At 45.9% G+C, this 17,111-nt stretch overlaps 1 protein-coding gene across 4 annotated transcripts; it reads right to left on the bottom strand.

The window, feature by feature from the left end:
- Window positions 1–617: 617 nt before the first annotated feature.
- Window positions 618–3,418, bottom strand: LOC109757139 (uncharacterized). Of its 4 annotated transcripts, none has more exons than XM_020315976.4 (4): window positions 2,911–3,418; window positions 2,694–2,795; window positions 2,513–2,599; window positions 618–1,054 (listed from the first exon to the last, which is right to left on the bottom strand). In XM_020315976.4, exons 1-3 carry the CDS (start codon window positions 3,273–3,275, stop codon window positions 2,539–2,541), a joined length of 528 nt encoding a protein of 175 aa, XP_020171565.3. In that variant the 5' UTR covers window positions 3,276–3,418; the 3' UTR covers window positions 618–1,054; window positions 2,513–2,538. The 4 variants fall into 4 exon arrangements, with proteins under 4 accessions (XP_020171565.3, XP_020171563.3, XP_020171564.3 ...); XM_020315974.4 differs by having other exon boundaries at window positions 618–2,263; window positions 2,497–2,599; window positions 2,911–3,417; XM_020315975.4 differs by having other exon boundaries at window positions 618–2,263; window positions 2,911–3,417.
- Window positions 3,419–17,111: the final 13,693 nt, after the last annotated feature.

Genomic DNA, 17,111 nt, shown 5'->3' with positions numbered 1-17,111 from the left:
TCATGCTGTGTGGGTTCCAACTACTACATGCATGTGGAATGCTTGTCTCTTCATCGCCGCGGGAGAGTGCCTCATGATTTCTTTCGGACATGGAAGAGCGACTTGTTCGGTGGAGCGAGTTCCCTAGCTAGTGTGTGTTTGTGTGATTGGCGTTTCTTGTGGCATTACGCTGTTCTAGAGTGGGCTTGGCCCTTTTGTTTTGGTTTTCCGTGATTAACTGGACAATCTTCTGCTATTAAGCGTCAAAGTTTTTGCTTCGCGTCAGAATTTATTTGCACTCATACTCATTTACTCAACAAAAATCCAGATATATCTAATGTATTTCTTTACCAATAAAGAAGGCATGCTAAGCAAAAAGGATAATACCCATGCCTGCTTTGAAAATCCACCCAAGATAAAATCGAATTTAGAAGCAAGACCATAAAAACCTAGAAAGTACAATTTCCTATACTTACAAATTCATGACGTCCTTCTTCCAATTTCCAGTGAATCATGTTCATAACTTTAATCCAAATTCATTGCCAAGCCTTTGGAATAATATAAAGGAATCATCTACTGAACTGGTGGTTATACATCATACCAAATTCTAGAGGAATAATATAAAGGAATCATGTTCATAACTTTAATCCAAATACATTAATAACACCAGAGGAATAATCCTATAATCTGGCTTCAAATAACACCATCCGCTGAATTTAGTTACATTTTTACTAACCAAAACAGTATAAGTGAAGATAGAAGGGAAACCGTTATTTCTGAATTTAGACATATTTACATGCTATACTTTATCTGGATATAAAGAGAGGAAATATACAGCATGAGATGGAATAGTGGAGCGGAGCGCCCGCATCGGCGGTCAATCTATGGTAGGCAAGTGAATGATGCGGTGCCGTGATTGCTATTCACCGGTGATGAAGGGAAGCGGCGGATAAACAAAGGAGATGCCCCTGGCCGCCGTGTCTCTCCCCTGGGAGCCCTCCCGTTTGACGCTCGCTGTGTCAAATAGTCGAGGAATTGCACAGGGCGCTCCTCGTAATCTTGCGCGCCAACAGGGCTCCAAACAGTTGAGAATTCGCACGGGGTAACTTGTTAGTATATCAAAAAAGAAACTAATGATGCTACACTAACTCTACCCTGCTGTAGCAAACGTGCAAGCTTACACCAGTGCAAATGTTATTCACATATTACTCTGCGATTCACATGAAAAATATAGAGACAAGGCCCTAAACATGCATGATATAGACGTCCAGTAAGTAAAATAGCTAGAGTCACACACACACAAAAATCAGAGAAGAACCTTTAGGTAAAATCCTTATAGTTGATGGGAAAGGCCCCACAAAGCATTGAAAGTTGCAAATTTAGCAGAGCATATAGAACCATGCTTTATATTGTCTGAGAGAACACAACAGCCAGACATCTTTTAAGAAATATCAGTCAGATTATAAACAGAGTACCTTGCTAGTTGCATAGCCTCCTTCAGTACCATTTTTATACATTATTTAGTAAGGCTCCCTAATTCAAATTATCCTAACAGAACAGCTCATCATTGTATGCATAATATGCACATAAATTAGAAAAAAAATCATTCCAATTAGTAAAATTTCAATAGGCCAGTCTTTGATTTTGTCTATCTTTACACTGCAGATCAACATCTCAATTTAGTCAAATTCTTCCTTTTGAAGTCATGGGACATGCTGAGTAGATCATTCCAATTAATTTCCTTTTCTGAGAATCTATTCATTAACATTAGAGATGACAACTACTTCTGATTGCATTTTGCAAAATAAAAGGTAAAGGACTCAAAGCAGTTGTGATTAGATCTCAATCTCTGGAAGAGTTTATCTGATAACCTGCAGAAGACTACATAATCTGAAACGTAAATATATATCAGTGCAGCAGGAGACAGCTGAAACAAAGAATCTAATATGTGCATAGTTAGCCTAATAGTTGATAATTCATAGATTATTTGTATCAATTGGCGAAGGGAGAACTGAAACTGCTAGTTGAAAATAATGTATAAGTCTCTAGCACTAACATTGTTCAGAATTATCACCTAAATAATTACTAATTGTATAGATAGCATAACTAAAACTGCTGGAGATTTATCTAATAAAAATTTATTTCAAAGTCTTAAGCCACACAGGAGATCGAATTTGAAAGCACATGTAGCTTATAGGTAGAGCGCAAAGCTGGTGTACTGCAGGGATTCAGGACGCTGTAGGAGATGCACACAGGACACCACCCCTGTTGGTTCCCCTCGCTCCTGTATTTGCATGATATGGTCATGAGCAGTGCTGGTAGATGGACACCAACAGTATCAATTTTTCTTGATCAAACGTTAGGGATTAATGTAATTTATAAAGAGGCTTCTGTGACTGCTTGAACGGTTTGTACAATAGGGCAAAGATTTCAGGATAATTGATCACTTGGCTACACTGTGACGACAGGAGTGACAGGCCACGAATTCCAACAGACAAGAGAGTAGGTGGTGTATACCGCAGAGCGTCCGCACCTTGGATGGATCGGCCTAGGCCTTCTTCAGAGCTCAGCGCTGAAGCTCCTGGTGATTGGAGTGATCCCCGTCGGTAGCTGGATATTGCTATTGCAACGAACAAGACCAGGTTCAGTTCAGGGAAAAGAACGGAAGAAAGAAAAGCAGGACTGGGATTCGATCCTTGCGCTGTTTTTCTTACCCCTCGAGGACGTGGGCAGGGACGATGTTGCCGATGTCGCCGAGCACCCACCTGCTTCCTCCCGCACCGGGGCCTTCAGCTTCGCTGCCGGTACTGCGGCAGCTGGACATCATCAAAGAGAAACATGATTAAAGATGAACGGTGACAATCCAGGCACGAACAGATGAACCGATGACCCAACGATTGCGGCGACCAAGAGGAAGTGCAGGCGGCTTGCCAAGGGAACAACGACGGTGGACCATGCGATGACCCACGGATATGATTGGGATCCCTTGCTGCAGGCCATGGAGGCAGAGGAGGATTGGGCAGCGGCACGTGAAGGGGATGTGGGGCGCCCGTCGTTGTTACCGCCCGGATCTGCGCCACCTCCGTCCGCATGCCCTCGGCGCCCGCTGGCTCCACCGAACTGACGAGTGCCACTGAGGAGGAGTAGGAGGACGACGTGGGCAGCGAGGCGAGCGCCCGCCGGCCACGTCGGAGAAATCCATCACTGCGGCCGAGCCGCTGTGTCCCGCACTGCCGCCGCTGCTCGACAGCGGAGAGGGACACCGGCAACGCCGATGCAGGCCGAGTCCGCTGCATCCCGCACCGCCGATGCTGCTGGAGGGAGGAGAGCAACCCCGGCGACGGCGAGGATGGGATAGGAGGGAGAGGGAGGCGGGGAACGATTAGTGCTGGTGGAATCGATCCGCTTGTTGCGGGCGGGGGACGCGGGGCTCTATTCGGCAGACCGTGGCGTGTGCTCGGCAGAACATTTGATCTCAGTTGTTAATCTGGATAGCAGACCATTGATATAACATGGGCAGTAGGATATGTTTAAGTTGATTTGATCGAAGGGTTCTGAATATCTCGTGTACAGTTTGTTGTGTGACTTTAGGGGAATTTTTGTTTGCTCTTTTAATAGTAGTATAGATAACATATTTACTAATTCTCAAAAAGTTGATAATTAGTCAAGTCACAATTTAACGAAAAAGGGTTTCCCCCGCTTTAGATTATAAAGCAACCGCCACAACAACATCCGACAACAAAGGTCACCTCAAGGTTCCAGCCAAAGAAAGAGGAAACAAGGTGCCACAAGGGAAACACAATCTAAAAGTACAGCACGGTACGAGATAGCTGGGGACACAGCAAAACAAACCCCTAAAGAGGAATCACAAGCTACCTAATCCGGCTCGGGAGGTGGAGTAGGGACCGGTGGTGCCAAGGATCCGGCAGTGGTATGAAGAGCAGAGGTGATCCTGTCGATGGAGTCCCGATCATGCCGCTTGCTCAGCGGTCTCCAGAGCTATAAGAAGCCACACAGTTTGTAGATTGAGTCAGTCGCACGAGATGGAATTACATGCTCAATCATGAATTTATTGAGCCCAGTCCAGGCAAGCGCACCCACGACTACCCACAGACTAGGGCGCATCCTGGCCTCTCGGCTTAGGATCTCCTGGAACAGATCGGGGAGATTGTCATGGCACCAATCTCCCCCAATCACATCCCGGATGCAACTCCAAAGGAAGATCGCCGCTGGGCATCAGAAGAAAATATGGTTTGGAGTCTTCTAGCACGCTACGCAGGGGGAAAAGCCCATCCTGGGGGCCATTCCGCTTTCTGACTTCTATACCCGAAGGTAATCGGCCACGCACCCATTGCCACAGAAAAATGCGGATCTTTATAGGAAGCTTAATCTCCTAGAGAAGGGTCATTTCGGTCGGACCCGGGGTAGCCACTAGTGCGTGATATAGGGATTTGGTAGAGAAAATCCCACTTGGTTCGAGGGACCAAGAGATCGAATCCTCCTCCAGGGAGGGGCAGTGGAGAGCAATACATTGAAGCATCTCCTCCCATTGGTCCCGTTCTAACGGGCCAAAGGTGCGGTGGAAGGCCACGGCCCCCAAGTCGGTGAGGGCCGCATATACGGAAAGGTGCGGCCGGATATGTTTGCGCCAACTTTCAGGCGCCCCACATTTTGGATGGTTGTTGCGTGACGGTTGTCTCTTGTCTCGGGGCTTGAACACATGGCTGGCCATCCAGCAATATAGGAATAAAACCATAACATACCCAAGAATCCCACTTTGTAATCTGTTTAGATCTTTTGATAAATTTAAATTTGGAAGATATCGTAACCAAACTCTTCTACTTCATTCCACAGTGCCAACTATATATTAATTAACCAGGAATGTTGAAACTAACCAACTGGGTGTCAAGCTAGTGAATAGATACATTAATTCAAGCTAGCTCCTTTTGCAGTTCTCTTGAGGTGTGTGTGCCTACATAAAGTTCCCGCATATATGAAGCGCATATTTTAGTTGCACTACTATTGTATGTGTAATGTGTACATGCATTCAGTTTATTGTGTGCGCAACCACTGTCGAATGAGCTTGCTTAACTGCACGTGCATCAATGATATGTTTAGGAAAAGGAGGCACCGGGGAACGAGGGGAAACAACTTGCTCGGTAACAAGAAAGACTTTATATTCGTTCCCAATGCCAAGGTCTCTGCTTCAAGTTAGAATGAGTAGTGTACCTACAGGCAGGATGTCAACGACCTACACAACATCCACGCTTGTGCTGGAGAGTGGGTCATGAAAGCTGAATAAAACTGTTGCTTATTGATGATTTGGTGCGGCATACAAGAGTATATAAGAGGGTACAAACCGACTTGGGGTAGGGGTACAAAACTGACTTGGACTAGAAGTCGTATACCATAATGACTACTCTAACATCCCCCCGCAGTATCAACGGCAGGCGCGACGACGTTGAGACTGAAACAGATATCTTGAAACGGCTTAGTAGGTAGTGCCTTGGTGAAAATGTCAGCAAACTGAGCCGTAGAGGGAACATGAAGCACCCGAACCTGACCAAGAGCAACCTTTTCACGAACAAAATGAATATCAATCTCAATATGCTTTTTGCGTCGGTGTTGAACTAGATTGCTGGTCATGTAGACTGCTGATATGTTGTCACGGTAGACAATAGTGGCCTGCTCAATAGGCCTATGTAGCTCGGAGAGTAACTGCCGAATCCAGATTGTATCTGCAACAGCATGTGCCACAGCGCGATACTCAGCCTCGGCCGACGAACGTGAGACTGTAACCTGTCTTTTCGAAGACCAAGAAATCAAATTGTTACCAAGAAAAACACAAAAACCGGAAGTGGACCTTCGAGTGTCAGGACAACCAGCCCAGTCTGCATCAGAGTATGCGGTAAGCGAGTTTGGAGAAGAATTATTGAGGTGGAGACCATGATTGAGAGTTCCTTTTAAATACCGAAGAATGCGTTTAACATGATTATAGTGAGGAACCCGGGGATCATGCATATAGAGACATGCTTGTTGAACAGCAGAAGAGATTTCAGGACGAGTAATGGTGAGATATTGGAGAGCACCTGTTAGGCTACGATAGAGAGTAGGATCGGAAAAGGGTTCACCGGTAGCCGAAAGTTTAAAACTAGTATCGACAGGAGTGCGAGATGATTGACAGTCAAGCATACCAGCACGATTAAGAAGATCAAGAATATACTGGCGTTGGGAAAGAAAAAGGCTGGAGGAATCTCGAACAACAACAATGCCTAAGAAATGATGAAGGAGTCCTAGGTCAGTCATAGAAAATTCAGATCTAAGAAGAGAGACAATATGATCTAAGAACTTTTGAGAGGAGGCGGTAAGAATGATATCATCTACATAGAGAAGTAAATAGGCAGTGTCAGAAGTTTGATGATACACAAAAAGAGAGGTGTCGGAGAGAGGAGTAGTGAAGCCTATTGTTTGAATGAAGGAGGAGAAGCGTTGAAACCAAGCTCGTGGGGCCTGTTTAAGACCGTAGAGAGATTTCTGAAGAAGACATACATGAGTTGGAAAGGATGGATTTTCAAAACCCAGAGGTTGCTGGCAGTAGACAGTTTCTTGAAGGGAACCATGGAGGAAAGCATTTTTCAGATCAAGTTGGTGAATGGGCCATGAAGAGGAGACAACAACACTAAGAACGGTGTGAATGGTGCTAGGTTTAACAACAGGAGGGAAGGTTTCTTCGTAATCAATTCCTTGTTGCTGAGAAAAGCCATGACAAACCCACCTGGCTTTATATCGTGAGAGGCTCCCATCGGAGTGGAACTTTTGGCGAAAAATCCATTTTCCAGAAACAATATTTGTATTGGGAGGACGAGGAACAAGTTGCCAGGTGTTGTTTTGAAGTAAAGCATTATATTCTTCTTGCATGGCAGCGGCCCAATTGGGATCAAGTAGAGCAGTTTTGTAATTCTTTGGAAGAGAAGTGAGAGATACGGAGGTATGAAGGTTTAGGCGGTCTTGGGGTTGATGAAATCCTGATTTGGCCCTAGTACGCATGCGATGATCATTAATCGGGGCTGTTGTAGGAATAGCACGAGGGGGTAAGGTGGGTACTGGTGAGTCTGGCGCAGCGGAAGAGTCAGACGAAGGAGTAGGGCTGGGTGGTGGAGTGGGAGCAGGGCTGGGTGGTGGAGTGGGAGGAGGGGCCGGGGGTGTTGGGGAGGGAGCAGGGGTCGGGGGTGTTGGGGACGTCTCGGGTGGGGTGAGTGTATGGTTGGGATTGGCTATGGTGGGTGTTAATGGTGGTGGTGATAAGTTGTGTTCGGTAGGTAGGGGAGTATATAGTTGGAAAGGACGGGGAGAGGGGGTGTTTGCGAAGCTAGGGGTGTTGGATGGTGTAGTAGTGCGTTGTGAGAAAGGAAAAATGTGCTCAGCAAACGTGACATGACGAGAGACATGAACGTGTCCGGTGTGAAGGTCGAGACAGCGATAGCCTTTGTGCTCGTCAGAGAAGCCGAGAAAAGCACATGGGATAGAGCGTGGTGACAATTTATTTGCAGAAGTGGCGTAGGCATTGGGAAAACAGAGACAGCCGAAAACACGAACCGCGGAGTAGTCGGGGTGGGAAAGAAAGAGGGAATAATAGGGAGTAGTGTTGGGTTTAATTTTAGAAGGTCGAATATTTAGAAGGAAGGTGGCCATGTGTAGGGCTTCAGCCCAAAACATGGGAGGCATAGATGATTGAATGAGGAGAGTGCGAACTATATCATTGAGGGTGCGAAGAGAGCGTTCTGCTTTACCATTTTGAGGGGAGGTGTAGGGACATGAGAACCTAAGCAGGATGCCATGTTGTCAGAAGAAAGTACGATTTTTAATGGTATCAAACTCGCGACCATTGTCACATTGGATAAAGCGAATTGGGAGGAAGAAGTGAACAGACACATAGCGTTGAAAATTAAGGAAAAGAGAATGGACCACGGATTTGTTGCGTAGAGGAAAAGTCCAGACAAAGTGGGTGAAATCATCTAGGATAACAAGGTAGTATTTAAAACCCAAAACACTTGCAATGGGAGAGGTCCATAAATCACAATGTATTAATTCAAAGGGATAAGTGCTACAAGAACTGGAGGAACTAAAGGGAAGACGCACATGTTTGCCTAATTGACAAGACTCGCAAAACACAGAATTATGAGAGTCCCTATTACATGGTATGGTAAATTCACTAAGCATAGAAGCTGAGACGGCGGGGTTGGGATGGCCCAAGCGACGATGCCAGAGATCGACGGAGGCCAGCATGGATGTTGGAGGGGTGGCGGCAGGAACTCCATTAAGAGAATAAAGATCACCGGAGCTATTGAAGCGAGCGATCTCGGCCTTGGTCAGATAATCCTTCACAGATAGACCAAAAAGGTCAAATTCAGCCGAAACTAGATTGTCGCAAGTAAATTGGCGAACAGAGATAAGATTTTTAATGAGGGCGGGTGCAACTAGAACATCGCGAAGTAAAAGAGGTTTGGTGGAAGAGGGAAGTTGAGCCTGACCAACACAATATATAGGAATAGATGATCCATCTCCAAGGATAATGGAAGGGAAAGGAGATTTAGTGCAAGAAGATAACCAATTACTAGATGCAGACATATGACTAGAGGCCCTTGAATCAAAGATCCAATCCGTACCTGAGTTTCCTTGTGCAGCAAAGTTATTCATGGCCTGGAGAAAGGCAGCTTGATCCCAGCTCGGCGTCGCAGGTGAGGGTGGCGTCGGAAGCAGTGCCGGCGGATACGATGGTGAAGGCAGTAGGGCCGGCTGGGGAGTGTAGTAGGCATTGGCCGGCTGTGGTGGGGGTGGCGTCGGGAGCAGGGACGGCTGAGGTGTGTAGTAGGCGCCGCCGTCGGTGCTGTAATGACCATAAGGAGCATACGTCGGGGCGGCGTGATAGGCATTGGCCGGCTGTCGGGGGTTGAGAACCCCGGGAGCACCAGTAGGCGGCCGAAAGGCCGGGTTGCCAGGCACCTGAGTATGCCGGCGGAGCACCGAGGGTGGACGGAGCGGACCAGGGCATGGGCCATGCTTGAACAAGCCCCGTCCAAGGATCATGAGGAGGCCGCCATGCAACCGCAGATGGAGCACTGCTGGGTGGTGCAGGACTCGGTGCTGGTGATGTCGTAGGCGGAACCCAACGAGTCGGCGGCGGCCTGTAGATAGGGTTTTTGCCGCGGTAGTTCGGACTAGGACGCCAGCCTGGGGCCGGTTCAACAGATGACGATGCGGACGGCCCGGCGGCAGGAGCCGGCCTGGAAGGCGGCGCTGGTGTAGACGACAGAGAAGGACGAGCCGCAGCATGAAAGACCTTGGGGCGAGAGTCCTTGCGAGTTTGTGTTTCCGCCGCGAGTTGTAGCAAGGAACGTACTTCAGCGAAGGTAGGAGGGGGCCGTATCATCGGTATGAACGAGGCTTGCTTGTCAAAGTCTTCGCTGAGGCCGACGACGACGATATTGATTAGCTGTGAGTCACTAACTGTATCGCCGAGTTCGCGGAGCTCATCGCCAATGGTCTTAACGCGCTGGCAGAACAGGTTCACTGGGGCGTCTCCTTGCACCATATTGCGAAGCTCGGTGTGGAGAGCGTTTTTCCGAGCGTCGGTGTTGCTTTGGAAGAGCTGACGGAGGGAGTGCCAGATGTTGGCAGCGGTGGCGCCGTCGTGATCGAGCATGTTGAAGATCTCGGTGGTGATGCGGGTGTAGAACCACTGGACGATCACGAGATCGTCTTTCAACCATTGCGGATCGTCGGGGCGAGGAAGACAGTTGGCGGCGACATGTGAGCGCAGGTTGCAGCGGCCGAGGTGGAGATCGAAGAGATGTCTCCAATGGTAGTAGTTGTGGGCGGCGAGATCAAGAACTATGGGGATGTAGGGGCTGACGTCGGAGATTGTGTCAGCAAGAGATATTGGTGCGGCGAGGATGGGTGCAGGGTAGTTTTGTGGAGCTATGGTGAGGGCCGAGAGAGAAGCGGCCGCGGCGTTGGCAGCCTTGGCGATGAGTGCGGCCCGGCGCTTGAAGTAGCCGGGCGGCGGCGGCGGCGGTGGCGTTGGCGGAGCCATACCCTAAACCCTGGGACCGGTATCTGATACCATGAAAGCTGAATAAAACTGTTGCTTATTGATGATTTGGTGCGGCATACAAGAGTATATAAGAGGGTACAAACCGACTTGGGGTAGGGGTACAAAATTGACTTGGACTAGAAGTCGTATACCATAATGACTACTCTAACCGGTCACAAATCCCGGCCTTGGCTTGATCAAGTGATAGGGCTGCCACTACAAATACGATAGATTTCCACATAGGAAGGCTGGCTTGAGAGGAATGGTGGCTTCTGCCGAGAACTTGACTTGGGTACTCTGTGCATCTTTTTCCTCTCCTATGTCCGTAATCTCTCTTCTTCCTTGACATCCACTTGTAGTCATTAAGTTGTTGCTAGGAAAATGGTGATGGGGTCAATATAGTACTGGGATCGTAGCATTTGGTATTCCGAGCTATAGATTCTCACCAAATTTCCACGATACCCCTGCCAAAACCCAACCAATTTTCTTACATTCTGTTCAATCAAAGCCATGGATTTTTGGAGTCCGAACGAGAGGGCAACTTACTACCGGCAGATCCTCCTGATTTTGACCACAAGCTCGAGGAGTACAAGTTGGTGAAGATGGACGAGGTGGTGTCTGCTACTTCAACGACGTACCCCCTGCATCTATGAGCGCCCTGAGCAGCGCAGATCCTCTTGATACGTCTTCAACATACCTATAATTTTTAAAGTATTCTTAGTATATTCACATAATTTATATATGGTTTTGGTATAATTTTATATTATTTTTATTTGTCTAACATATTACTTTAGTGCCAAAGGCCAATTTATCTTTTCTAGTGTTTTTGGGCTTCTCGGGAATTTGTCAGGACAGAAAATACGGAATATGTACCCGATAAAATCATTCACGAAGAGAGTCCCACTTCATCGGGAACAAATCGCAAAAGAAAGCTATGCGTAATGGTCATTGTTGGGGAAATGGAAATGCGGTATGAACAAAATCATTTACTAACAGTTGAGAAAAAAATCTTCCTTGACAAGATGCAGGCACCGTCCCCGGAATAACTCTCACGGAGCAAACCCGGCGAGCCGGATGGCTGGCTCAAGCGTGATAAGCAACACGGTTGACGGCGAGCGGGCGCGTGTGCCCGGCCTCCTGGAATAACACGGTTGGTAGACGTCTATCCGGTCATCGCAAGCATCGTCCGGATGGCCCTTTCGGACCACCTGTCACTCGCCAAACCCAGACTGCCACACATGCGGGCCCGGCTAGCGTGACCGGACCAACCCGGCCGGGGCCAAAGGCCAATCATCATTCTGGATCATCCCTTGATGTTGTACGAACATAATCACTAGTAAACTATTCACAAGAAACATCCTTGAAATAGTTTACTTAACTTCCTTCTTATACTCCCTCCGTCCAGGTGCATAAGCCAACTTAGGTTGTGCACTGCGACCAAGACGAAGAAAAAACAAAAACTTAATGTTTATTTGCAAATTAATAGCATCACATGCAATGAACTCAGCACTGCATGTCGTGTTTGGTAGTCTCAAGTCATTGAAAGCATACACGCCCGCATTTCTTATTGGTTGAATTCTTTATTTATGTCAAAAAATAAGAAATGAGGTGAGAATTAATGCACCGCGCCTAAATGTTTTGAGATTATTTGGTTTTCGTAAGGTGACTTATACACCTAGACCGTGGGAGTAATTCGTTTAACTTCTAGGTTGCGGTTGATTTTTGCGCCAATTGGACCATTCGCAAGAAACATCTTCAAAATAATTCATTTAACCTTCATCTTATATTTCAAATAGTTCGCTTACCTTACAGATTGCAGTTAGTCTCTATGCCCATTGACGCAATGGGTTAGTTAGTTAAGAGACAACACACTACTAGAAAAAGGGGCTTTCGTTCGGGCCTGGCCAGCCCATTAGTCCCGGTTCTTATACGAACCGGGACCAACGGGTGCATTCGTCCCGGTTCGTGAGCCCAGGTGGCCGGCCGGGGCCTCGCGGGCTTTGGTCCCGGTTCGTCTGGACCCATTTGTCCCGATTTTAGGAACGAACCGGGACCAATGGGCCTCGCTCCTGGCCCATAACCATTGGTCCCGGTTCCAGCCACGAACCGGGACAAATGATTTGCCTATATATAGCCCATCGCCAGCAAGCAGAGCACTCCACCCTGCTCTGTTTTTTGCTGGCCGGCGAGGGGAGGGCATTTGGGTGCTCTAGCTCACCTCCTATGCACATGAGGTGTTCGATGAAATGTCCGAGCCACAATAGTTAATATTTCTTCTCTCGAAACTCGACCTCCGAACTCCATTTTCCCCGAGATTTTTCTAGGTTTAGCGGTCCGTCACGTCCCGTCCCCGTCTCCACCGCCGTCAATCGCCTGCGCCGATCTCGTCGCCGGCACCACCGTGGTGAGCCTCTTGTTCTTATCTTCTTTTTGAAAGAAAAAAATTCTTACTTGAGATAGATACTTGTCTAATTTTCTTACTTTTATTATTCCTTGTTATTATATAGTGCGATGGTTCTGGTATCCGCCCCCGTCGGCCCTCGTCCTGTCTATGATTCGGATGTGGTATATATTATCTTTTTATAACTATTTGGTTCATTTATTGTTTATAACAATTATGCGGACCAACGTGACATAGATTTTATTTATGTAGGAGGTGGTTGAACCGGAAATTCCAACCGACCCTATTGTCGAGAGGTTAAATTTAGTCGAAGAAGAAAATAATTACTTGAAGGAAAAAAGAATTGAGGAGGAGAAGATGATATTGGAGTTGCATGTTGCGGATGTCGTCGATGATCACAAGATCAAGATGGATGCAATGCGGTTGAAGATTAGAAAGATTAGAAAATATGCCATTCATACCGAGGCTTGGTATCATTATGTCGTTGGATCAATTGTTACCTTAGTTGTGATTATGATCGCATTTGTTGTTGCATTGAAAGGTTTTACATAGTTTCAATGTATGCTTTAACTAGATGCTCTGGAGAGCTATATGTTGTTCAATTTGAACTATGTATGTACTTTGGTTTTAATGTGATGATGAACTACTATTAATTTGGTCACTTATCTATCCATGTTCATTTGTACTGCTTTTCAATTTCGAGGTCTTATAGCTGAAAAATCAGTAAATGCATGAAAAATAACAAATGAAGTCAGAAAAGGTTAAAAATTGATGATGTGGCTTTGAATGGTGCATTTTGAACACATAAAAAGTATGGAGTTCAAATAAGTTCAAAAAAATGAAATCCCTTTGTAACAGACGAGTTTCTGTATGAAACCCTTATACTTCGAAAGAGATTGTCCGTTTTGTACACGAAGTGCATTCAGTTTTTGCCGTAAGCCTCTATACTTTCTTGCACATGCTATGTGGGTGAAATGATGATACCATGCCAACTTTCAACCTTTTCAGAGTTCATTTGTAGTGCTTTTCAATTTCAGGGTCTTATAGCTGAAAAAATCAGTAAATGCACGAAAAATAACAAATGAAGTCGGAAAGGGTTGAAAATTGATGATGTGGCTTTGAATGGTGCATTTTGAACATAGAAAAATATGGAGTTCAAATAAGTTCAAAAGAATGAAATCCCAAACTATGGTGAATTATCAAAGTATTTTCTATTCAAAATCATTAAAAGCAAAATGAATTTTCATAAACAACTTTTTTGTTACAAACTTTAATAGCAAAAAGAATTATCATAAAATAAAATAAATAAGTAATTAGAAACAAAATAATATAAACTATAATAAAATATATAAGTAGAAAAAAATAAAAAAAACTTTAATAACATAAATGAAATTTATGAAACTAAAATTATCAAAGTATTTTCTGTTCAAAACATTATAAGCAACCTCTACTAAAATTATATAAAATTCATGCAACTAAAATTATCAAAGTATTTTCTGTTTAAAATCATTAAAAGCAAATAGAGTTTTCATAAATAACTTTTTTTGTTCGAAACTTTAATAGCAAAAAGAATTATCATAAAATAAAATAAATAAGTAATTAGAAACAAATAAAATAAATAAGTATTTTGTTGTAAGTAGAAACAAAACAAAAAAAGCAAAAAACAAAACAAAAAACTGGGAAAAAATAAAAAAAATTGCCACCTACTGGGCCACCACGGCCTGAATACGACTAGAAACCCATCAATGGGCCAGGATTCAGGCCTCAAAAAGCCCAGCAGGCCCAACTGGCATAGCAATGACAATTAGGCCCGTAAGCCTGCAATAGAGAGGAGCTCGAGAGGGGTGCGGCAGTGGGGCTTATAAACCACTGCGCGCCCCTCTCAACTAGCGAGGTGGGACTAAATTCCCACCACCACGCCGCTGTGCGCGGCCTTTGGTCCCGGTTGGTGGCACCAACCGGGACTAAAGGGGGGCATTGGTACCGGTTCGTGCCACGAACCGGTACCAATGCCCACCTTTAGTCCCGGTTTGTGCCACCAACCGGGACCAAAGGCCGCCGCTTCCCGCCCTTTGGGCTGCTGAAAAGAGACCTTTGGTCCCAGTTGGTGGTACCAACCGGGACTAAAGGGGGCATTAGTCCCGGTTGGTGGCACCAACCGAGCCTAATGCTTGGACTATATAACAAACACTTGTGAAAAATTTCAGTTTTCATCGCCAGTTGCCTCCCCCCCCCCCCCCCCGCCGACGACGCCGAGCTCATCGACGCCGTCAGGCTGCTCCACCTCGCCGTCTACGCCGCCGCCGCCAACGCCGTCGCCTCCCCGAGCCCGCGATGTCCTCGTCGCCGGCATCCCCGAGCCCGCCGTCCTCACCCGTCGCCGTGTGCCTCCCCGAGCCCACCCCTCCTCGTCCATGTCGCCGCGTGCCGTCCCGAGACCGCCGTCCCCGTCACCGCGTGCCGCCCCGAGCACGTCGTCCTCGTCGCCGGACTCCTGCCTTCGCCGCCCCCCTCGAAGTGAGCCCCCCCTTTCCCATGGTCCCGATCGAGCGCCGCTCTTGCACCCGAGCGCCCCTTGCTCTCTGCCCCTGCTCCATGGTCGCCGCCGGCCCCGACGCATTGAAGAGCAGAAGGAGAGGAGAAGGAGAGGAGAGGAGAAGGAGTGGAGCAGCAGCAACACGCCGTCCAATTTTCTGAAATTTCTGATTTTTTTACAGATATGAACAGTGCATATGGAGGGTGTTTGATCAAATGCTAGATGGCTTTGGGCATTTTTAGAATTTATGATATTTTTTGTGGTGAGGTACTGATGCAAGACAAAGGTGATGGCAAAATTTCAGAATTTTTTGATTGGCTTAGAATAGGTTTTCAGCAAGGAATTTGAATCTGGTTCAAATTTCATTTGAATGAAATTTGAAAATTTTGAACTATGGATTAGAAGGTTTTTGGTGAAATGGAGTGTGGGTACTGTCATGAAGTTGGAGTAATTTTTGTGGTTGTAAAAGAGTTAGGAAAATTTAGAATGTGCTAAATATGTCAAAAATGTTTTTTTGTTCAGAGAAAGTTTTTTGTTCATATAGAGAAAGTTTTTATATATGACTATGGATATATGAGCAATGATGATCCATGGATGTAGGCATTGATATATATGAGAAACGATGTTCATCGAATATTTACCAAGTATATATGTATTTTTGTTCATAGCATTTTTTTCCATTTATATATGTATGTGGCTATAGATGGATATATATGAGAAATGATGATCCATGGAAAAGTTGTATATATGCAAAAGTTACATTTTTAGAAAAGTTTTATATATCTAGCTAGGAAAGGAAGAAGCAGAAAAAGAAGGAGAGGAAGAACGAAAATAAGAAGAGGAAGAAAGGAGAAGAAGAGGAGAGGAAGAAGAGGAGAAATAAATAAGAAGAGGAAAAAAGAAGAAAAAGAAGAGGAGAAGAAGAAAGGAATAGAGGAGAAGAAGAAAAAATAGGTCTCCTATTTTTTCTTCTTCTCCTCTATTCCTTTCTTCTTCTCCTCTTTTTTTCTTCTTTTTTTCTTCGATCTTCTCCTCTATTCCTTTCTTCTTCTCCTCTTTTTATTTCTTCTTCCTCTTCCTATTTTTTATCGGGTATGTCGTTGTCGATATACCCCCTCACCGATAACATTATTTTCCCATGTATGTATGTCGTCGTTGTCGATATATATAACTCCCTCCCAGATAACTTCGACATGATGGACGGTCGATATTTATACCCCCTCTCGACCGTGATAACTTATACCACGGGAGCACCCCCCGGCCCTCTCGCTCGACCAAAACTCTCGAGGACACCCAAACCCTAGAAAAAAACGATGTCGGTCTCCTACCCCCTCCCGCCGCACCCCTACCCGATCGACATACTCTCTTGAGGCCACCCAAATTTACCAAGTTAAAAGAGCATTGTCGTCGAGGCCACCCCGAACCCCTTGAAGCGTTGTTGAGGCCACCCCAAACCCTTGAAGCCTTGCCGAGGCCACCCCAAACCCTAGAGAAGCGTCGAGGCCATGCCACTAATATGATTCCTTATTGTGCTTAGCTAGCTAGTTCAACATTTGCCACTAATATATCCATCTGTCATGTTTGAATAATAATTTCCATGTTGTAAATATTTGCAGAAACTATGGATCCGCACCCCCGAGACGAAGCAAAAGAAGCGGTGTTGGGGGAGATAATCGCACACGGAGGTGATGCCGTCTTGTCGTTTCTCAACGACACATGCACCGATGGTCTGGAAAGACAGGATGAAGAAGCAGGCTACGACGATGATCAAACAATAGAGGACGAAGGACACCGTGATAACGGCTCCGGTGACCGAATGGAGGGGGAAGGACAGGATGAAGAAGCAGGCTCCGGTGACCGAACGGAGTCCGGCCAGGTATATATATTAATTAATTAAGCATGTGCTGACTATAGCTAATTGATGCATTAATTGTTTTTTGTATGTACACATATTAACTCTCTTCTTTTTCTTCTTTTCTAGCCCTCCTGATCGAGCAACACTTCGGTAACGAGACGAGGCCCGAAGAGAAAGTTGAGCGCGGATGAAAGGTACACGATCATCGAAATTTATCGCGTTGGTCAACCGATTGAACCCCTCCGGA

The sequence above is a fragment of the Aegilops tauschii genome, chromosome 3 (genome assembly GCF_002575655.3).
Source record: "Aegilops tauschii subsp. strangulata cultivar AL8/78 chromosome 3, Aet v6.0, whole genome shotgun sequence".
In the NCBI taxonomy this organism is placed as follows: domain Eukaryota; kingdom Viridiplantae; phylum Streptophyta; class Magnoliopsida; order Poales; family Poaceae; genus Aegilops; species Aegilops tauschii.
The sequence above is the reverse complement of the archived record's forward strand: the minus strand, read 5'-3'. Positions and strand labels throughout refer to the sequence as shown.

Coding starts and splice junctions, on each gene's coding strand:
- LOC109757139 (XM_020315976.4), bottom strand. CDS start 3,275: ATGCAGCGGACTCGGCCTGCATCGGCGTTGCCGGTGTCCCTCTCCGCT. Junction 2,796..2,910: donor CCACCGTCGTTGTTCCCTTG/GCAAGCCGCCTG, acceptor GATGATGTCCAG/CTGCCGCAGTACCGGCAGCG. Junction 2,600..2,693: donor CCTGCCCACGTCCTCGAGGG/GTAAGAAAAACA, acceptor TCGTTGCAATAG/CAATATCCAGCTACCGACGG.